The sequence below is a fragment of the Barbatula barbatula genome (assembly GCF_947034865.1).
Source record: "Barbatula barbatula genome assembly, chromosome: 15".
Classification (NCBI taxonomy): Eukaryota; Metazoa; Chordata; class Actinopteri; order Cypriniformes; family Nemacheilidae; genus Barbatula; species Barbatula barbatula.
This window is the reverse complement of record NC_136778.1, coordinates 2,557,301-2,578,699: the sequence shown is the minus strand read 5'-3', so window position 1 is coordinate 2,578,699 and position 21,399 is coordinate 2,557,301. Positions and strand designations below refer to the sequence as shown.

The 21,399-nt window shown below is 39.7% G+C and overlaps 2 protein-coding genes across 3 annotated transcripts in view; one reads left to right on the top strand and one right to left on the bottom strand.

Annotated features, from left to right (window-relative positions):
- Positions 1-12,030, top strand: part of klhl29 (kelch like family member 29) — a 173,223-nt gene extending 161,193 nt beyond the window's left edge. For both annotated transcript variants that reach the window (XM_079475405.1, XM_079475406.1), the window contains 3 exons: positions 6,877-7,070; positions 10,940-11,084; positions 11,177-12,030. In XM_079475405.1, coding sequence (XP_079331531.1) covers positions 6,877-7,070; positions 10,940-11,084; positions 11,177-11,360 — 523 coding nt within the window. In that variant the 3' untranslated portion in view covers positions 11,361-12,030. The remainder of the gene's footprint in view (positions 1-6,876; positions 7,071-10,939; positions 11,085-11,176) is intronic.
- A 303-nt stretch (positions 12,031-12,333) lies between these two features.
- atad2b (ATPase family AAA domain containing 2B) overlaps positions 12,334-21,399 on the bottom strand; it is a 57,721-nt gene continuing 48,655 nt past the window's right edge. The window contains exons 27-28 of the mRNA XM_079474480.1: positions 17,485-17,613; positions 12,334-15,210 (exon numbers count right to left, since the gene is read on the bottom strand). Of these exons, the coding sequence (XP_079330606.1) occupies positions 15,169-15,210; positions 17,485-17,613 (171 nt within the window). The 3' untranslated portion in view covers positions 12,334-15,168. The remainder of the gene's footprint in view (positions 15,211-17,484; positions 17,614-21,399) is intronic.

Here is a 21,399-nt window from a genome sequence, read left to right as displayed (position 1 = left end):
ATATTTAAAAATGTATTTATGCATAAATGTCTATTCCTTCAGAATACACGGTTAAATATGGGAAAATAGGTCAAATTGGTGTAGTTACTGCATGTACCACCTGAGACCACCTGTACTAACCAGACAGACCTCGACCCCTCGGTCACAGCCCAGAACTTCAAGGTGTTCTCGAAGCATCGCCACTCGTGTCCGTCCGGCATCACGTTTCCGGACCTCTCCGTGTCAGTTCCACAGTCATGTGTAGTTTGACAGGAAAATATCTCGTATACGCCCGAGGAGGATATTAGGTTGGTGGAGGTAATGGATGTCTGAGCGAGTCTGTGTACCATCAGCCAGATAAATGACTGGCTGATGGTTTGGGAGATTTCCAAGTTGCACCGGCAGGCAGCTCATTTCTCTTGTTCATTCCTGCTCTCCCTCCGTCCCTCCAGCTATGGAACACTGAAGGTTTGCTGACAAAAATATGGCTTGTGGTTGAGAAAGAAAGAGACGTGCACAACAGGAAACGTTTGGATCCTCTTTAGATGTTACCTCTAACATTTCATTGTAAGACGTTTTTGTGTGAAGTGTTGCATACTATGGTACGATTCACAATACTGTCCAATCAGCAGTAACTACCCCGGTCACACAAAAGACCTACCTTTTCCGGTTTGACCGAATTGTCGTTGTGTTTTCTGACTTGTCGTTGTTTTTTCTGACTTGTCGTTGTGTTTTCTGACTTGTCGTTGTGTTTTCTGACTTGTCGTTGTTTTTTCTGATTAGTAGTTGTGTTTTCTGACTTGTTATTTTGTTTCCGGATTTGTCGTTGTGTTTCCGGAATTGTTGTTGTGCTTTATGGTTTGTTAATGTGTTTTCAGATTTGGTGTTGCGTTTTGCGATTTGTTGTTTAGTTTGGCACTTTACGGCTTCCTTATTAAACAGATGTTATACTGTAAATTCTACAATATATATATATCATAACGTGTTTGTGATATTGCGATATATCATCACACCCAAATGTTTTCATGGAGCTCATGTCACGGCAGTATAAGATCACAGTAACTCTCTGTCCTCTGATCCCTGCGTCTCAAACCGCTCGTATCGTGAGCGCTTCATTCAGCACACAATGAAAAGAGAAACGACGGGCGGGTAATGAAGTCTTGGCCGAGGCTCCGCGGCCGTTTGCGCTGTGAGCTCTGGTAATTGGCGCATGACCTACTCCGCCGTCGACTTGTAATGTCACAATTTGTGTGTGATGCCCAAATCCAATTAAGTGTGAGTCCTGTGTGGAGTTCTGCTGATGGAGACTCAAGGTGCCCTCTGCAGAGATTGAGAAACGGATACTCGCGTCTGGAGAGCCGTGTTACAAATAAGTGAGATCAGAGCGATTATTAGGCATATCTGTGTGGTCTGATTATACAGAAACAGATTACATGAAGTTACAGAGCGGTAAGCAACGCTTCACAGGGTTTGCTGACTGTTTTATGCGTATTGCAGAGCAGACTTTAAAACTTTAGATAACACTTTGGCTAACTAACGTCTCAAGGTTTTTATTTTTTCATAAAAAAGATATATAGCAATTGTAAAAAGTCTGGCTCTTACATTCTGTGTTTTTCTTAGCTATAAAGGGTTTTTTGCATTAAGGAATTTGGGAATGATGTGAAAATACTTGATTTTATATTTTTGAAATGATAATATTGTAATTATTAAACAAACGACATTTATATCTTTTTTCATTTACAATTTTTCCATAAAAAGGAAATATTCACCTTTTCTCTGGTAACCATTTAACAGCTCAAAGCACCTTGCCATTCAAAGTGCTGTCCACCTGAAGCATTCTGGGAAGTGTTGATGTCACTGTGCTATTTAAATGCTCCACGTCCTTGATATATAAAATGAAGGTCTGAAGGTTTTTGGCTGGTTGACGTGTGATGCATATAGATGAACGTGTTTGTTTGTAGTTAGAAGAAAGTTCGTGGTTTACATTTTGTGCTTGAGAGCTTTCAATAATGAGTCTGAATAATGAAATGTTGGTTATATTTTGAATAATGAATCGGTGTGGGTTTGCTTTATTATCTTATTGAGATGATACATTCTGTCAATTTTCCCTGACCAGTGTAGAAAGTGTAAAGAATGACTTTTATGAACACGCACAAATTCAGTTCTGTGAGCTCTCTGAACTTCTCATCTACCTGTATGACAGTGGAGCTTAGTTTTTCACTATATTCCAGTATTGTTTTAAGGGATGGGACATACGTGCTTAAAGGGAAAGTTTATCCCAAAAACTCAATTGTGTCTTCATTTACTCGCCCTTCACATCTGTTTACAGATATTTGGAAGAATGCTTGTGACCAAACAGTTCTTGGCCGCCGTTGACTTCAAAAGTAGGAAAAATGAAATTGGTAGTCAAAAGTGCCCCGACAGAACAAAGAACTTTAAAAAGCAAACTTTCCTACTGTGGTAGTCAATGGTGGACATGAACTGTTTGGTTATCTTCCAAATATCTTTCTCTGTGTTCATGGGAGTCTAATTCAAATCAAACAGCCATCTTTACAGTTACTGTTGCTCACGAAACTATAGATTTCATCGTTTTACATTTTTCTCTTATTTTTCCATTATTTCTTTACAGGTTTCTTCTTGTCTCTGCAGAGAATTGTTGGTGTTTGAATTGAATGTAATATTTTAGTTGTAATATGTTATATTATCCACTTCTTAACACTGTGCATCGAAAACTAATTTGAGGTTTTTTTATGGCTTTTATGTAAAGGTCATAGGTTTGATTTCAAGGGAAAGCAAGTACGATATAAGTGCATCAATGAACATTTTTAGCCTCAGTTTAGTTAAAGCATGAAACATGCATCTGTTCTGGTTTCTGGTCATATTTGTATGTAATGTAAGGTAGTTTTTCTGCGTTAGAGGTTCTACGCATTGCAAAACAGAAGTCATTGTAATGACAGACTAAGATACTTTTGTCACTCGCATCACAATATCTGAAGTTCATGTGATGATCTCGGCAGTGAATGTGCTTTCAGCCCAAAGCTGTTTGTAATTGAGGTTACGGCCCTTCACAGAAACACCAATAAAGGCTTGTGGTTCATTGTATGTGTTCCTCAAACATACAAGCTATTGCTATTATACTTATAGTGCAGAGACTCTGAACCCTGACAGACCGGATCTCATCATTTTAGTGAGTCTCTCAAGAGCATAAATATATCCGGCTTGTTGTCTTTCTAAATGAGTCTTTGCTCTGTGAGGTTTATATGAAGGTCATGCTTTGGACAGCGGTTTCTGGTTTGGAGATAGTTTTATTCTCCACTGTCTGTCACTTTGTTCTTGAAATGAAAGAGTTTCGTATTGAATATTCAACATACTGTTGGTTGTGAAAAAACACTTTTTTCAACTTATTACGTGCTAGTAGTACTTTAAAAATGATATTATCATGAGTATTTAAGCAAAACGTTGATTTGCAAAAATGTGCTTTATCATTTTAAACATAAAGTCATCCAACAGCAATGTGAAGGAATGACAGCACGACAAGACACGTGAAAACTGTGATAAAAAACAAATACAAAATAGTAGTTTCACTTTTTCTAAACACGTGTACAAATGTGACTGTTGTGTCGCTTAAAAGTGAATGTGAACTTGTTTTCTTTGCCGTATTCTGAAAAAGTACGAAATAAGTCTGAAAAAATACAGAGCATCGTTTCGCCAGTTTTCATTGTAAATAGAAACAACATTTGATTAGAAATTTGGGAGAAATTGTTAGTAGTTCACAGAATAAAACAAAAATGAGAATTTTACCTAAACACATAACTATCGATGTTTATTTACCGCTAAACGCTGTTGGCCCAAGAGGGTGTGTGTAACGTTTGTCCTGACGTTTTACAGCTTAAAATCCCTGAAACAGCCATTAAAATCAAATCGGTGCGTATTAATTCAATAATCAAATGTATTGAAGGCATACGTCAGCATTTCCTCACCTTCGAGTTGTTCCGCATCTGTATAAATGTCTTTGTTCTGATGAACACGGAGAAAGATATTTGGAAGAATGCTTGAGACCAAACACATGTTGCATCCCATTGACTACCTTTTTATTTGTGTGTGAACTTTCCTTTTAAGTTGTTCTAAAAGAAAATGATTTGTGCATACGGTGAAGTCTTTGGCTGACAATACAGTAAACCACGTACGTCTCGAAATGAACGTATCGATCCCATCCGTACCTTGCATGTGCCGCTGGCTGGGCAAGAAACGTGCACTTGACCCCGTGACCTCAATCCTGAAGCAGCTGTAATGTGAATGTAACCAAGAGGCATGCGAGATAAGCAGAGCTTGTTAAGGTAGTCATGATAAGGTCAGACAGACGCTCAGAAGTGGCCCACACACTTTCGTCACAATTGAAACGATTCACAGAGCGTCGGCTTTATCAGCGGAATGAGGCGGATGAGATTTTCTCTTCATGTTTCTTAACAGCCTTCCTGTCAGGCGTCACCGCGACCGAGCTTCTCTCTCTCCCTCTCTTCCTCCATTTGAACCCGGTTGCTCCCTGCAGCCCACAGGTTATCAAAACAGCCAATCGGCTGCTTCCCTGCGGCTCTGGTGTGATTAAATTGAGTCGGGTGTAGGAGCAGGGGAAGGAGGTATGTGGGTCACGGTATAGTAGCTCTTATAATTACAGAACTACAGCGATGCTATCATCATAGAGAACAGATCACCTCCATACCGGACGCAACCGACCGGATGATACCGCACTGATGTCACTGCGTGATTCATACCCGCTTCACTTCGTCTTGATCTCATTCTTCCACTGCCCTGTACAGTGGCGGTCTGTATAGGGCACTTCTCTAAAAATAACAATACGGGAAGCTGTTTCATGACTGAATTGATTTCTTAGGTACGAGATGCTTTTCTGTAAAGGTGATATCTAGATTCGAAGGAAAAACGGTCATTGAAGAGACCCAAAAATGAACCTTTTCATCATTTAGTCACCATCACCTTTACGACTCATCTTCCAAACAAGTATGACTTTATTTCAGCAAAACACAATCGATGATATTTTGAGGAATGTTTTTAACCAAACAACATCCAACCTCCTTGACTTTCATCGGATGGGCACAACATTTCTCAAAATATCTTCTTTTGTGTTCATCTGAAGTAAGAGGTTTCAGAAGGACACCATTCGACTGTGTAAACAGATCAATCCTTATTAGTAGTCACTGCAAATATCTAACCAATAAAGACTATTAACAAGTCAACTTTGACGACACAGTATTTGATCATTACAATAGTACAGTGTTATTCCATTTCCTTGAAAAACAGCAAATTTGGACATCGGAGGTTTTGGAAGAGCAGCGACCATTTACAAGTCTTGAAAGTTATGAGTGTGAATAATGGATAGCATTTGTATTTTTGGACTTAAAAGAAGATTCACTTATAGATGCGAGTAGGTTTTAGCAGTGTCTAGTCATATTTTCGGCCTTTGTAGCATTATTGACAGAATAGTGAAGAGACTATAAAGGAAAAGTGGGGAAATATATATAGATCCCTGGTGCAAAAATGGAAAAGTATACAATCCGTGCCTGCACTCCAAAAGTAGAACATGCACAGTTGACATCTGTTTTATTGGTGTCTTAGTCTTTCAGCATTTATTCTGAATGAAATGATTTATACTGTAAGGACGCTAATGTTTTGTAGCCCGAGGCTTCTCATCTTCGATATATTTCTTTTATACCCTCCAGTCTTGTCTCCAAACCTTTCTATGATGGAAGAATTGTGTTTGCAGTGAATACTTGAGCCGGACTGTAAAAACCCAGCGAAAGTCTTATTTATGTGATTTATTGTTTTCTTAATAATATCATTCAACGTTCTGTGAAAATACAACTGTGATATTTTTATATCTTCCAACGTGGAAGGCCAAGTCAAAGTTCAGGAAGCCAACATCTGGTATTGTTGCGCAAAATAAAATGTAGTGTAAATAAAATCATTCATTTTGATAATTTATCATATTATACAGCGTGTGAAATTGTTAGTGGTGTATCTTGAAATCTATCATATAATGTATCATTTACTAACAACAACGTGAATAAATCTCCATCCACGTTTTTAGAGATTTGTGCCCACGTTACATTATTTGTGAGATGTATACGCGCGATGACATCTAACGTCCCCGCCAAAGGATGTAGCCTCTTTCGGCAACTTGTCGCCTTTTTGAAGACACAATAAAGCTATATGATAATATATAATATGAAAAAAGAGTTTTTAATTGGTTTTATATCAGGTGTTTTCTTAACCAAAGAGCTCATCTCAGGCGATTTAGCAAAAACTAAACCCAAAGACTTTCCGGCGATGGAACTGTTAGAATGCTAACTCGCTAGCGGGGTTTGCCTACAAAAATACGTCATCTCTGAGGCGCCCTATTATGTTTGATTTATTTCGTAGTTACAGTTAGAGTGCTTTGACCCAAAACCTACAGCGGACTTTATTTACCAGTTCTCTGTTACAGTAAACGTCATTCCTCGAAGCTGATTCAGCAGTTCACGTTGACCTTTCGTTGGCAATCGCCCCAACGGGAGATGGATGAGCGCTGACAGTCGCAGACCTCCTCTCTTGTTAAATCTGGACCTGCATCGTGCGCCGGTGGAACATTCTCCCAGCCATCATGAAGAGCAATTAGAGAGGATTCTGTGCTCTCTTGACAGCGGTGTGATCCGGAGAACAGCGGGGGCAGCTGTAGGCCCACGAGGTCATGTGACGTCGTGTGATAGAGGTCTCCATTGTTATTTGATTTAGTTCCATCACTGACGTCAAGCTTAGTAGCCTGAATGTATCGAGGCACCCGGTTTGATCGCTTCGTCCAAATCCCAATCTGCTGTGTTAACAAGCTTGGTTTTCTTTCCTCAGGTACGACACCATCACTAATCAGTGGGAAACCGTGTCCCCGCTGCCCAAGCCCGTGCATTCGGCAGCCGCCACCGTGTGCGGAGGGAAGATCTTCGTGTTCGGTGGCGTAAATGAGGCGGGACGCTCCGCCGGCGTGCTGCAGTCTTACATCCCACAGACCAACACCTGGAGCTTCATCGAGTCCCCCATGATCGGTGAGCGATGATACCCAAAGATCATTTGCGCAGGAATGAACAATTGAAATTCATTAATGGAAATGAAAATTGTTTATCCGGGCGCCCCAATTCCCGCCCGAAGACAAATAAAAAACGTATTAGCCAACACGGAACCAATAAGTGGTTCCATATTTATGGTGTGAACCAGGGTGAGCGTTCTTGAAAGGCATTTCTGGGCTAATTTGCTTTTCTCAAGGGCACAATTGTACTAGAACAAGAGGACTGATGTAGCGGAGTGGGGCGCCGCTGATCTTTATTGCTGCGTTCGGCTCATTTGTTTGCTGTGCTGTGCCATCATCGGCTCTTTCAGAAACCAAATGAAGTCATTAATTAAATTAAGTTGCATACAGTACACAAGGCAGACGGGGAGTCGTTCTGAGACACGGTAAGATTAGATGAACACACCATACAGGTGTCACGAAGGAGAAAAGTGCGGTGTTCTTGACTCGAGTTGTGTTGGTTTAGCTCGGAGTAAAGATTTTCCTAGCAGGTGTTCCGGTGCATAATTCATCAAGGGATGGAGTTGAGGATTTTTTCAAATGTGAGAGGGGTCTGTAAGCCCTTACAGTGTTGTGTCAGTTGCCTGAAGGCCATTTTACCCACGGGGAGGGGGTGTGAACAGACTTGGGACACAAGTTTTAAGAAAATGTCCTTGATCGGTATTGAAAATAATGTATCGCAGAGCTAGTATTCATACTTGACAATGTATATTCAATTATGATTATTATGTACAGTATTAATAATAATACATATAGGTAATACTATTTAATTGATATTAATATGTATTAACATGAAATAATTACAACAATAATTAATTTGACATATTATTGTTATTATCAGCATATAATTATAACAATATAGTTTTTTATAATTACTGCTTGTTTTATATTTATATTCAATAATAAACCAAAAAAAAAAGAATTACAGAAGATGTATATAAATTATATAAAATAAAAACTAATAATTATGATGAAATGTGGTGAGTATACAGTATAGACAGTTCTTCATCTATTTTTTATATATTATATAATTTTCCTTTGTTAAAATGTTTTCTTTACAGTCTTATTGCAAGTAGTACAGAAATTACATTTATATCAGAATTTATATAAAAGAATGGTATGGCTGCGTCCGAAATCGCCTACTTCCATACTACATACTATGCAAAAATGAGTATGAGTCCATGTAATACTACGAGTAGTATGTCTGAAACCTCGGTATGCAAAAAACTGTACCCGGATTGTCTACTACTACTAATTCGTGAGTGTGGACAGCTGAGCAACGGTCAAAAAGTAAATCAAATAAATAGAGCGGAAAAATTTAAACCAATAAATGAACTTCTCGTGACTAAATGATGTTTTTATCACAATCAAGTGTAGGGTGTTGTTAATGCGTCATAGGTCAAAGAGCACACGGGTGTAACATGACCTGTCTGAACATGGCATGTCCGAAATACATTCATACCACTCATACTATATAGATTGTAATGTTTTAACGGTGGATAGGTAGCAACCTTTTTAAAATTCAGTACGTTCTGTCACAGTATGCGATTTCGGACACCTTTGTCCGTGAAAGCACATAGAAAGTTATAAACAGATGTTATTTATTTGTCATTTTCACTTGTAACTTTGTGAAACATAAACAGGATATGAAAAAATACACAGATGTTGAATCAAAATGAATCTAATTGGCTAAATGGAGTGGGTGGGCTTCCCCAGGGTCCAAATGCCTTCAGGTTAAATGCTGTGTGTAGAGCCAGTTTAATTTCTCTTCCTGATCAATTCAATTACCAACGGCAAATGATTAATAAATGATGAACATCCCAAGATGTCCACTCCGTAGAGGTGGTTTGTTGTTTCAGTGATTTTGATATTTCTGCATTCAGTTGTAAACACTAAGCACGAATTCAATCGCTGCGTCAAACAGATGAACCGTCATCGAAGGTCGAGTGAGAAAAACAAATCTAAGTACATGTACGCCGAAGAAAAGATGGCGAACAATTACTGTAGAAATGACACAAAATTGGCGGTCTTTTTTAGACTAACAGGCACATTAAGATTCAGAGAACCTCAGATGAGTTATTACCCAACACTCAGCTAACCCTTAACACCGGACTCATTCAGTCAGACCGTGAATCATCCGCAGGCCATCTCAAGCTACCTGGCAACGAACATGCGAACACCAGCTTGTGTTTATCCAGAACTTCTTTTAGCCCAAAAGGCGATGCGAGATGAGTTGAGCTCCTCCACTCGTTTATTGAGGATCGAAGGTTATTTCCAATGTCCTCGCCTCATTTTCAACCCGCTCATTTTCGCTTGTGTTTTTTAATAGCTTTTAGTTCTTCACCTCACCCGTCTGAGGGTTTGGAAAATTGAGCGAGACATCTTTTGCAAATTGGTATCATGAACCGTTGTTTTTGTTGTCTTGCTTTGCTTTCAAAAAAGCTGAATTCTCTTATGTTTCCGTAGTGGCAGGTGGGTCCCCGTTTGATAGAAACCTCGAGTCTTGCCGGGGGCAAAATTTCAGCATCAGAGCGGCAGATCCGGCGCGGGGCGTGACGTGAGCCCCTCGTGTAGCGGTGGCAGGCGGATCGTGGGCCAAGCCAAACAGTCGCTTCTGCTGATAGCATCTGTTTTGCTTTGGCACATAAGACAACAAACATATAAACACTGGTTTTGCTTGCGTAGAAGGAGGTCTGGCTTTATAGGACTGGATCCTGCTGGTTCGGAAAGTTGATGACGTAAACGGAGCGCACGTGGAGGTTGAATGAAGCGGCTCGTCGTGCGTTCAGGGGCCTCGCAGCACCGCGTGCCAGATTTGACAGGAAATTGTGCACGTTACAGAAAAAGACGCCCCCCCTTGGGTTATGCCAACTATCAATTTGACGTCTCTCGCTGTGACTGACGCCGTTTGGGGTGATGCACAAATCCGGACTGTCACTCACTCGCGGGTTTTTTAATGAGAATCACCTGACTGCCGTGCCTCCTTTTCAACCGTTAAATCCAGCGGCTGTTTTACAGATCGCTTCCTCGCTCTGCTTCTCAAGAGAGACGCGTCGGCCGAGGCACAACACAGCAAAACAAAACCTCGAACCTTGCGTGAATTATTCATAGGCCTTATAAATTGGCCCAGCTGTAATCGGGAGACGTTTTCTCTGTCTGAGCGAGTCTCTCGTCCGGCGACCATATGTCGGTCCGTCAGTCATTCGCGTGCTCATGAAAGGCTGCGATCACCTCGGTTTCTCGGCCATTTACTCCTTTGAAGACGGGTAGAGTGAGTAAAGCCTGTCACGTTGTGAAGGGTGTCCGTGTATTACGGAGGTCGTTTCCTCTGAATGGAATCATTAGACAAAACAGCCTCCGTGTTTTTGTTAGAAGAGCAGCCATCATTTGTCATTCTCTGCTTAATAACGTACAGCACAGAGGATATGTGGGGAAATGGAGTGGGTTGAGGGAAAAAACAAATACGTGCGGATAAAGAAGAAAAAACGAATGCCTTGAATGAATTCACAGAATCCACGACGCACAGCTCGTCGTATAGTAACAATAAAGAAGAGCTGTTCACGATGCACCTCATCTACTAGCCTGTTTTTCAGTGAAAGATCATTATTGTGACGTGGTGATAAAACGTAGCCATCCCAGCAGCCCCGTGAAAGCATTTATTTGCCCCAAGGATACCGTACGCGGCTCGAGTTAAAACATCGCGGTGGGCGGGGCTTAAGCAGGCCCTCGACGCCAATAGAAACGGAAAGCAAAATAACGGCGTTATTCCCCGGAAAATACATCTGTGGCCGGAATGTACATCAGAGAGGTAACTTTTGTCTGTTGTTCTCTTCTTTCGGGGTTATTCAGATAACAAGTACGCTCCCGCTGTGAGCCTCAACGGTTTTATCTTCATCCTGGGAGGAGCCTACGCACGGGCCACCACTATCTACGACCCAGACAAGGGCAACATCAAAGCTGGCCCCAACATGAATCACTCCAGGCAGTTCTGCAGGTTTGGTCTAATGAACACAATGCTACACGATGCAATAAACGATGTTCCACATTACAAATGAAGGGAAAACGCTGTTTGTGCTTCTCCCCCAGCGCGGCTATTCTGGACGGGAAGATTTGTGCAACAGGGGGGATCGTGAGCAGCGAGGGACCGGCGCTGAGCAACATGGAGATCTTTGACCCCTGCAGTAACACGTGGACGCTGTTACAGAACCTGCCGTGCCCGCTGTTCAGACACGGGTGTGTGGTTATAAAGAAGTACATTCAGAGCGGCTGACGGCAGGCTGATCATTTTGGACTTCTTAAACGGAACAAACTGGCCCGAACAAGCCAGCCAACCTGGGTGGGTCACGATCGAACCCCTGGCAGTCGAGATTTAGGAATCGGTAGAATAGCTCCCCTCTCGGGTGTACTGCCATCTGAGCGGTTTTCCAAGTCGGCCAAATTCAGTTTTTCATATTTTTCTATGAAATAAAAGAATCTGCATTTCATTTTTAGTTGATAGTCATGTCATGTATACAATGAGAAAGTTCCGTGACATGCAGGAAACATGAACGCTCAGCCGTGTCTTGAAGTGCTAGTCGATCATGTAGCCCACCAGCAAGGGTCACGGGATCAACTGAAGACCCCCCGAACTACAAAGCACAAAACACCAGAACCTGTGATTCCCACAGGAGCCGGTTCATCTTTCCGCCTCTGAAAATCATTCCAGCTTTCTTTGTGGTTTTTATCTCCGCGTTTTATTGAAATCCACAGACCTGCAGCCATGGCAGAATGTAGATGGAGCCACACTGTAATATAGGGAAGATATGTATATTTTACAAACTGATGAAAATTGTGTATAAACGTTTTTAGGATATTTCGACGGATTGGACGACGTCTGTTAATCTGTACCCTACCGGAACACTTTACATGTTATTAATGCTGAAATACATATCCACAGTTCTAAAGAAATGTCTGAATTGTTTTACTTTTGCAAATGGTGCACATAAACAAAATGCAAGATCGACATCCGAAAACACGAGCACACAAATGTATTTTGTCCTTTTTATTTCCTTTTGAATGAAACTTTATATCCCGATGCTGAGGCTCTTGTGTAAACGAGGAGACAAATGAACCTGTGCTTATTTTTTCCGCTCCAAAGCAATACTACATATTACAAAGCTCGTGTCCTTTCAGACGTCAATTTGATTTATGAACGCGTAACCAAAAACAAGACTGGGTTTGAATTTTAAACACACCAGAAAGTTCAGTTTGCACCTTTTATTCAAGTATATCACAGCAGTTTATTTCAGAAATTACAGTAAATATATCATTTCCAACAGACTTTCACAAAAGGACCGCAGCGAAGGACAGAACAAGATGTGGGTTTCATTTGCTGCCTAGTAGTAAAATGAAACGTATACAAATTCCGGTAAAAAAAAAAACCTCAACCTGGTATAAGGGTATAAAGCTACTTATTACAAAGAATGATTAACTAAAAATACTGAAAAACATTATTTGCAACCCTCTCCAAAATGTAATGCAATTCATCCAGTATTTACACTGAAACGTGGGTTTTGTGGGTCTCGTTTCTAAAGCAAATGCTTTTCTTCTATTAACTTTTACAACAAAACACAAAGCTCAACTTAACAAAAGAAACGTAAAACAACATAAACCTTCAATGCCCACAAAGGGTTACTTCTCTTAAACTGTATTTATGGTGTCATGCTAAAGAGCACAACATTTGTTCTCGAGGTTTGAATTCAGAGCAATATCATGGCATTGAAAAACACACATTTCATTTTAGTTGCAAAACGTGAGCAAGTGAAGAACAGAGTACTTTTGAGTGAACACTTGTTTAAGAGTTCTCCAACGTTACATCAGGCATGTCAACCCCACACCCCTTTATGATAATACTCAATGAAAATGAATCATAACCATCGTCATGGAATAAATAAGATCCTCACTGTAGCAGAGACCTGAGAAACCCCGGCTTCTATCAACATCTGCTAAAAAAAACCTGCTACAAATCTCACTTTTAAAATCTGTGTAACAATTTTCCGATTAGTCTGTTGAACTCATGAGTTTAGGACACGCTGAACTTCTCAAAGACGTTGTTTAATAATTTAATAAATATGAAATTGCAACAGAATGAAAGCAAAAAATGTGTGTAATGAACCGACGGCGAGAAGTCATCAAAAGCAAAAAAAAACAAATCAATTCACAAACACGACCTGGGTCTGAAAATACTCAAATCAAGAGCAAATCATAGAATGCAAATGTAATAAAATAGTGAAATACACAGTATATAACATGTCACCAATATCACAATGCCATTTCTTTTCCCGGCTCAAATGCAGTACAAGTCAAAAACAAAATACAAAACAAACCCGGTGGATTGAGAAGTGTGGTGATCTAGTACCTTAGCCTGAACTTCTGAAGGGTGTAGAGATATTAGAAAGGTGAAGAAACACTGTTGGACAGTAAACAGCCCATCACTCTCTCTCTCTCTCTCTCTCTCTCTCTCTCTCTCTGCATTAAAACTGTTCGCTGAGGTAGCCATGGTTCTGTCTCTCAAATGTACTGCAGTAGTCCAGAGCTAACCCACGTCTTCTGTATCTTTTGCATATGTCTTTAAAAGTGTTTTCATTCATAGCACCGAATCCAAGACAAGGTCAACGATGATCTTGAACTTGGATCAATGTTCTTTACAAAGTGATGAGAGCAATGAATCAAAGAAAGTAAAGGGGAGCATTGTTAAAGGTACTCGACAACTAAACTCATGTCACTATGGAAATAGATTTAACGTTAGCACAATGCAAACACTTTAAGGGCAAACAAAAGGATATATTTTTAAAAACAGTAATTGTTTACCCGCAAAAGACCCAGCACTGCCTAGACTGCCACTCACATTAATTGTTAATCCAAAGATGTCATGCTTTCGTGGCGAAAACAAGTTTGGAGTCTGTCGCACGCAAACCATGAAGAACAGGTTGAATCATGTTGGGAGAATGACTGAACACAACATGCCACGTATATTTTTACCGTAAAACAAACAAACACAGCTCTATATATGCGTTAACGCTGCAGAAGAACTTTACGTTTTTTCTTTTGACAAAAGCCGAGATGTTCTTCAGTCTTTAAGAACCGATTTGAAAGGTTAAGGCACATGCTAGGCAGTGCAATCTGTAGATACCTAGTTTCAAATCCAGTTTATACCAGAAAATCGAACAAAAAAACTGGAGTATGAACTATTTCTAAAGGGGATCTAATATATGTTCGTTCATTTGCATCTCCTAAAGATCTATTTTATACAACCAAAAGTAATGATCTGACCGTTTTCGAGTCTAAACAGGAGAACATCAAAACGTTGGTTTACAGTACAGAGACCTCAGAATCGTACAATGAACATCCAGTAAAAAAAACAATAAAATCCTGCAGGATCACGTCACTTTTACAAAATTGTGTTTGTTTTTATTTGTTTTTGCAGGAGTATCCTTGTGGGTACAAAGTGTTGATAATCCCAATGCTGACATGTTGTGACATCACAGCTGAGGGGAGAATGTGATGTAGTTTGTTTCCACTCGACGTCTTGTTCGTATCACACCATCCTTATACAGTTTCGCCCCTGCTGGTGAGAATCCGTGTCACCGTGTGTGTGTGTTTTCTTCCAGTAAACAGAGGCTAAGGTTGCACCGTGACATCACACAATCTTCTTCTGTTCGTGTTTTTCTTTGCTCGTTTATGAGAACAATGAGCAGCAGACGAAAAAACAATAGCACCCAATAGCACCAAGAACGATCATCAGCGATTGGCATATGTGTATGAGAGTTTACAACCAAACGAAAAAAGGAAAAGATTAAGATAACGAAACCGATGGGGTTTTTGTGTTTGGTTCTGTAGACTGGTTCTGTCCAGGCACCTGAGAAGATAAGCACCAAAATCGCCTTTGTTTCAATTGTCTGCACCTTTGTTCCCACCATCGTCATTAAAGATGGAGACGCCGGGACCCCCTCTGCGTTAAGGGCTCGCCTCAGAGCGCTGCTCTCTCCCTCGTGTATCAAAATACTCGATCGGGTTTCTCTATGAAAGCCCTCTTTTCATCACAGGAATGTTTGGAAATGCTGAACCTGCCTCTCCATCGCCTGTAAAAGACACAAAACATGAGCGTATGCGACTGAAAGCTTCACACAGTGACTCAGAATCTATTTTTCCACCATTTATAATATCATAAATATTTCACAGTATTGTTGGTGATATCAAGGTCAGGGGTTTGAATCCCAAGGACGCACTTACGAATGAAATGCATAGCTTGAATGCACTGGAAGTCACTGATAAAAGCCTTCCTCGAATGTAATGCAATATCACAACTACTTCAAAACATCACAAGACGGGCGAGAGAGAAAGAAGTGAAATACAATAAAAGTGACCTCTCAGGACGGCAGAATATTGAGTAATTAAACGTAAAAGAGGACTTTAGTCATAACGATAAAACGTTGTGTAGGATGAATGGAGTTAAAACCCACAAAAGGAATCTTGTCTAGAAACGACACAACTTAGACAGTTTTGTATCTGCATTGCACAACTCACTTCATCTATCATCTTTTCTTTGATCAAAAGAATTACCCACAATTCACCTCTCAGATTCCCGGGACAACAAGGGAACAGTTAATAAACGAAAGTTTAACTTCTGCTTTCCTTTGTGGATATCAGCTTCAGGTCACTGACTGCAAAGTATCAAACACTCCGATGGAAAGCAGAAAAAAGAGATTACAATCCAAACATACACTGGCTTCCCAGATGGTGCTGATTTTGAGTCATCCTGGAATTAATAAATACGGCTCCATTAGGGCTCTCTGGAAGACGAATTGGTACACAACATGCAAATTAGCTTTCAGTCACGCCGGCCATCAATTCCTTGGAGCAATTCTAATCCGTTTCTGCTGGGCAGCTACCATTACTATTGTATTTGAGAACAGCACACATAATTTCCCTGGAGGGCCGCGGCAGCTCTCCGCCGTCGGTGCTGCGGCGTAAATTAAGCGCAAGGCAGCTGTTGTGCGCTCCTGCCTTCTCTTTCTATATATCCATCTCTCTTCTGAGCTGCCGTCACACGTGCGACATTACAAAGTGATTAGTGAGCACACAGGTACAAGCCGGTTAATATTATTATAATGATATTTGTAATTCAGTGTTATACTGCCCAACACTCCTGACTGCAGAGTAAATACAGTGGGCAGTCATTGTAATTCAAATAAAGGTACAGAAGCATTTGCAACCAATGGCAAAGATGTACTGTCTAATCCTGCTCATACTTATGTCTACTAACACTAATTCATATAACTAACTTTTTGGGGCAAAAACAAAACATAAGCAAGAACAGCTCAATTTCTGAATCATATGCAAAATGTTTTGGAAAGACAGGTGGATAGACAGGTAGACAGACGGATAGACTGGTAGACAGTTGGACAGATAGGCAGACAGATGGACAGACAGGCATACAGAAGAATAGACAGGCAGACAGAAGAACAGACAGGTAGACAGAAGAACAGACAGGTAGACAGAAGAATAGACAGGTAGAGAGACAGATAGACAGACGGATAGACTGGTAGACAGACGGATAGACTGGTAGACAGACGGAAAAACTGGTAGACAGTCAGACAGACAGGCAGACAGATGGATAGACAGGTAGACAGAAGAATAGACAGGTAGACAGACGGATAGACAGGTAGACAGACGGATAGACAGGTAGACAGACAGATAGACAGACGAATAGACAGGTAGACAGAAGAATAGACTGGTAGACAGAAGAATAGACTGGTAGACAGACGGATAGACAGACGGAGAGACGAATAGACAGGTAGACAGACGAATAGACAGGTAGACAGACGAATAGACAGGTAGACAGATGGATAGACAGACAAGTAGACAGAACAATAGACTGGCAGACAGACAGATAGACCGGTAGAAAGATGGATAGACAGGTAGACAGACAAACAGTTTAAATTATAGCAACAACAATTGAACAAATTAATTCAAAATTCAGCAAAGAAAGAAAGATGTTAGACAAACAGATGGATGGACGGAAAAACAGGGTTATAAATAACAGCATGAAAAAAAGCATTCTATAATAATAATAATTTTGGAAAAGAAAGAAAGATGTTAGACAGACAGCATAGACAGACAGACATATAGACAGACTGATAGATACACAGACAGACAGACAGATAGATACACGGACAGGCTGATACCAACATTAACCAAAGTAACATTTTTACTTTTAACTCGATATTCAGTAGTTTTCAGTAGAGTTTATTATAGTCTTAAACTTCACAGAATGTGGGATGAACAAATCTCATTTCTAACATCTAATGTCACTGAACATTATATTGATCTGTGTGTGTGTGAGATCACTGGACCTCGATCAGGCGGCTCTTGTCGTAGTCTCTGCGGTGCTGGTAAATACACTGACTGAGCACAGAATAAAGTCTCTCCAGTTGATCCACACTGAAACCAGCACCTCTCGAAACCACCAACTCCAACAGCTCCTAAAAAACACAGACATTGGGCTCAGTTTTTTCTGCACACACAGGAAGGGCTGAATGTAAAAACAACGTCATCATGTTCTGGATATTTCTAGACCACGTTGCCAGATTTGCCAATGCAGTACAAATGCTCTTAGAGTAGATGGCTATTAGCATTTCATTTGTTAATGGCAGTAATGATAAGACTCATGTAATCTTTTTTGGAGAATAAAAGCTCCTAGACTTTAATGAACTATATCTGTTGAAGAGCATTTGGAGGAAAGGTAATGACTTGAACATTAAAGGGATGTTGCAACGGTGTGTCATGCGTTCTGATTTCTTTAGTGTTAAACGTGTTGTCTTGGACGTATGACGTAGAATTTCGAATTCTTGGTCCCTTATTGGACAATTCTACCGGAAAAGCACGCGGCACGTCCACGCATCAACCACGGAGAGCGGGAGAAGGAGCATTCTGTAAGTACATAAGATAAACATGAGATATACAGAAACCGTGTAAGTTAGGGCCACTTTAAACCCAGAAGTATTAGGTGTTTTTGTAAGGGTTACAACAGAAAGTCTCATTTTATTTCACTTCCAACCAGAACCTGCCAGCAAATAACATTGTGACCGCCGGTGAATGTGCGTCAAGTGTTTTGTGGCTCTGCTGGAAAATGATTGTGCTGTTCGGAACAATGCGAAGAGGTTTCGTTTGAAGTTTAATGACATTGTTTTAGTTTCTAGAGACACAGCTACACACATGCAGAGATGGAAATAAGATCTGACAGCTAATGCGGTGCGGGCGGCAGGTGTGGAGGCGACTTCACAGGTGCCAAATTCAGCTCATCCAAGCGACAGGTGAAGAAATCCAAACCGTGCTATAAATAGTGCCACAATCTACACATTTACATCAGTTCTCCACCAAATATTCAACTTGAAATTGTTTCCAGACATCATGTATGTACATTTACAATGATGTCTAGGGACAAAATGCATAATTGGCAAATGTTGTGAAGGCTTTTTAGATATGGCGTTTGCTAATATACAATGATCTTATCTAACTGATGTTTATCAATGAATTTATTGATATAGGCCTTTTTACAATGTTGCATTGTTTCAAAGCAGCTTTAAAGGAAGAAAAACGAAACAAACAAAAAGCAAGAAGGTTGAAAATATAGCAGTACAGGGTATTATAGAAACAGTAAGACCATTCTAATGTTATTGGTAATTTCAGAGGACTGAGCTTATCTAATATTCGCAGTCTGCCGGCGATCAAGCCAACATGGCCCATTGGCAAGCAACCCAAACTGATGATAAATAAATGGAGAGAAAACCTCGGGAGTAACCAGTCTCAGCCGGGAGGGCCAGGTCTCCTCTGACCTGTTACAGCTGCACACAATAACTTTGAATAAAAGTTACGGAGTAAATGTTTTTGATTGGCAACGAGACCTTATTAGTAGTGATACATTTACACTGTGTGAAGCTGTTGACATCTTATTTTCCTAGACTACTTTGTGACCGATATCAAACAACAGAATGCTTTAGGCAGGGATAATAACAATCATTTTCTTTACAAGATGACATATTATCCCAAAGAAACAACACTGTTAAGGTGGATATAATTAAAGGTCAATGATCATTATTCAGTAATGACATCAAATAATTCAGTTTTCTTACTTTACCCAAGTTTGTAACAATAGCTAACAGACCATTCTACAAGACATAAACGACACTGGTCCAGAAACACTTCCTCTTCAGTTTCAACATATTTCATTAAGTCTAAAAGATATGTAGTTTATAATAATAGTTCATTCAATTCCAAATGTTTTCTTTGAATTATGTTTTAATGTTTGTGTTGTTTAAAAAACAGGAAGTACTTTTGTTTACATTTTGCAAAATGGTCTGTAATAATGATTTATAAGGTATCAGGTAAGAAATATCAGTTTGAAGACTTAACCCACGTAAAGATGAGAACATAAAGTAACCTGCACATTTACTTGTGTTCATTTAGTAATAAACATCACTTTTTGCACAACAACAACTATTTATTAATTGTCATTTATATTCATGCATATGAATAGCAATAACACCTACATGTGTCTTTCAATAATGTGGAACCATCTTTTAAAATTTTATATATTTTTCGCAAGGAAACATCTTATTTTTAAAGTACTTGGGTACAAGTCGGAGTAAAAAGCCCAGTAACATTTTACTTTTGTTAACATTAGTAAAATAAACTAACAATAAACAATATACTTTTTCAGCATTTATTAATCTTCGTTAATGTTAGTTCATTTCAATACAATCATAATGTTTATGGTGCATTGACTATGTTAAATTACAACGTTTGAATTTAAAACTATATGTAAATGCAGAAATGAACATGCACTAAGATTATAAATGCTGTAGTAGTATTGTTTATTTTGTTAGTTCATGTTAACTAATGCATTAACCTCATTGTTAACAAATACAACCTTATTCTAAAGTGTCACCCAAACACCTTTAATGCCATTTTAGAAAAAATGAGGCAATGAAGGCAAATAAATGATGAACATTAACCTCCAGGAAATATTCTGACCAGACGCACACCTACAAACCAAACCACAGTGACAACATTGAGCCCTCCGACACCTCCACGCGGGAAGAGGAGGTCAGCCATCTTCAAAAGCAATTAAGATCACAGCGACAGCTAATTAAAGCCAATCATAATTACCTTCCCAGCATCAGGATGCATGTATTTACTCTTTGAAGAACTCACACATCCATTCAATTCATGACATGTTACTTATTACTCCACCTGCCTTGCGGTTTGTGCGGGTGCGAGTCAACATCAACAGTGCTGGCGACTGATAAGGTTCGAGTCGGGTAGAACAAAGAGCATTCAGACACACGGCAGCGTGTGCAGATTACCGATGGACGGCTGTAATTGAGGCCTCGTGTTTGGTTTTAGGGAGTCGTTTAATGAGAAAACTCATCCCCTGGGGACACCTGATGACAGCCCCGGAGATGAATGAAAACAACCCAAAGTCTTTGTTAAGAACCGCTGGAGGACAATGAAGGTAAATTTAATACTTCTGGAGAGAAGCGACTTAAATAAAAACAACCTCTAGCTAATCATAATTTCTAGCTGTTATAAATGATTAATCCTGATGATTAATTGCCATAATTTGTGTATTATGAGATTGTGACATCATCCAGAAGACTGAAAACTTTAGGAGTGCAAGCAAAACATTAAGCGGCACACCTTAAATCAGCCTGCAATGCAATTATTCAATTCTTTTCCAAAAAAAACTGTATTACTGATAGCCTACTACAAATAAATTACTTTATGAACGCAGATTTGGTTCTGTTTATTTAAAAAGAGTCTTACAGAGAAACTTTGTTATTGATTGGTGCTAAATAGAGAAAAAGTTGTGTTTTACAAAAAGTATATATTTAATTTAACAGTGTTACATTTACATTTATGCATTTGGCAGACGCTTTTATCCAAAGCGACTTACATGGCATTATCCTATACATTTGTTTCTAAGTATGTGCGATCCCTGTTGTTAACACCATGCTCTTACCACTGAGGTGCAGGAAAGCTCAGAAATATCAGCCATTAAATCAGAATGAATGGTCTCGTGTTGTTACGTTCTTTCGAGGATTTTATTGCTTATGAAGCACACTTTTCCTCATGTTAACACAACACATGTACATTTAGTCGTTTGTTCTTGCTTTAAACGGATTTGAAATGATTCAGCACCGTCTCAAGTATTCAACAGATAAACAACGTTTCCTGAACTCCTCCGCGGTTAGTTTAGTTTTTAACGT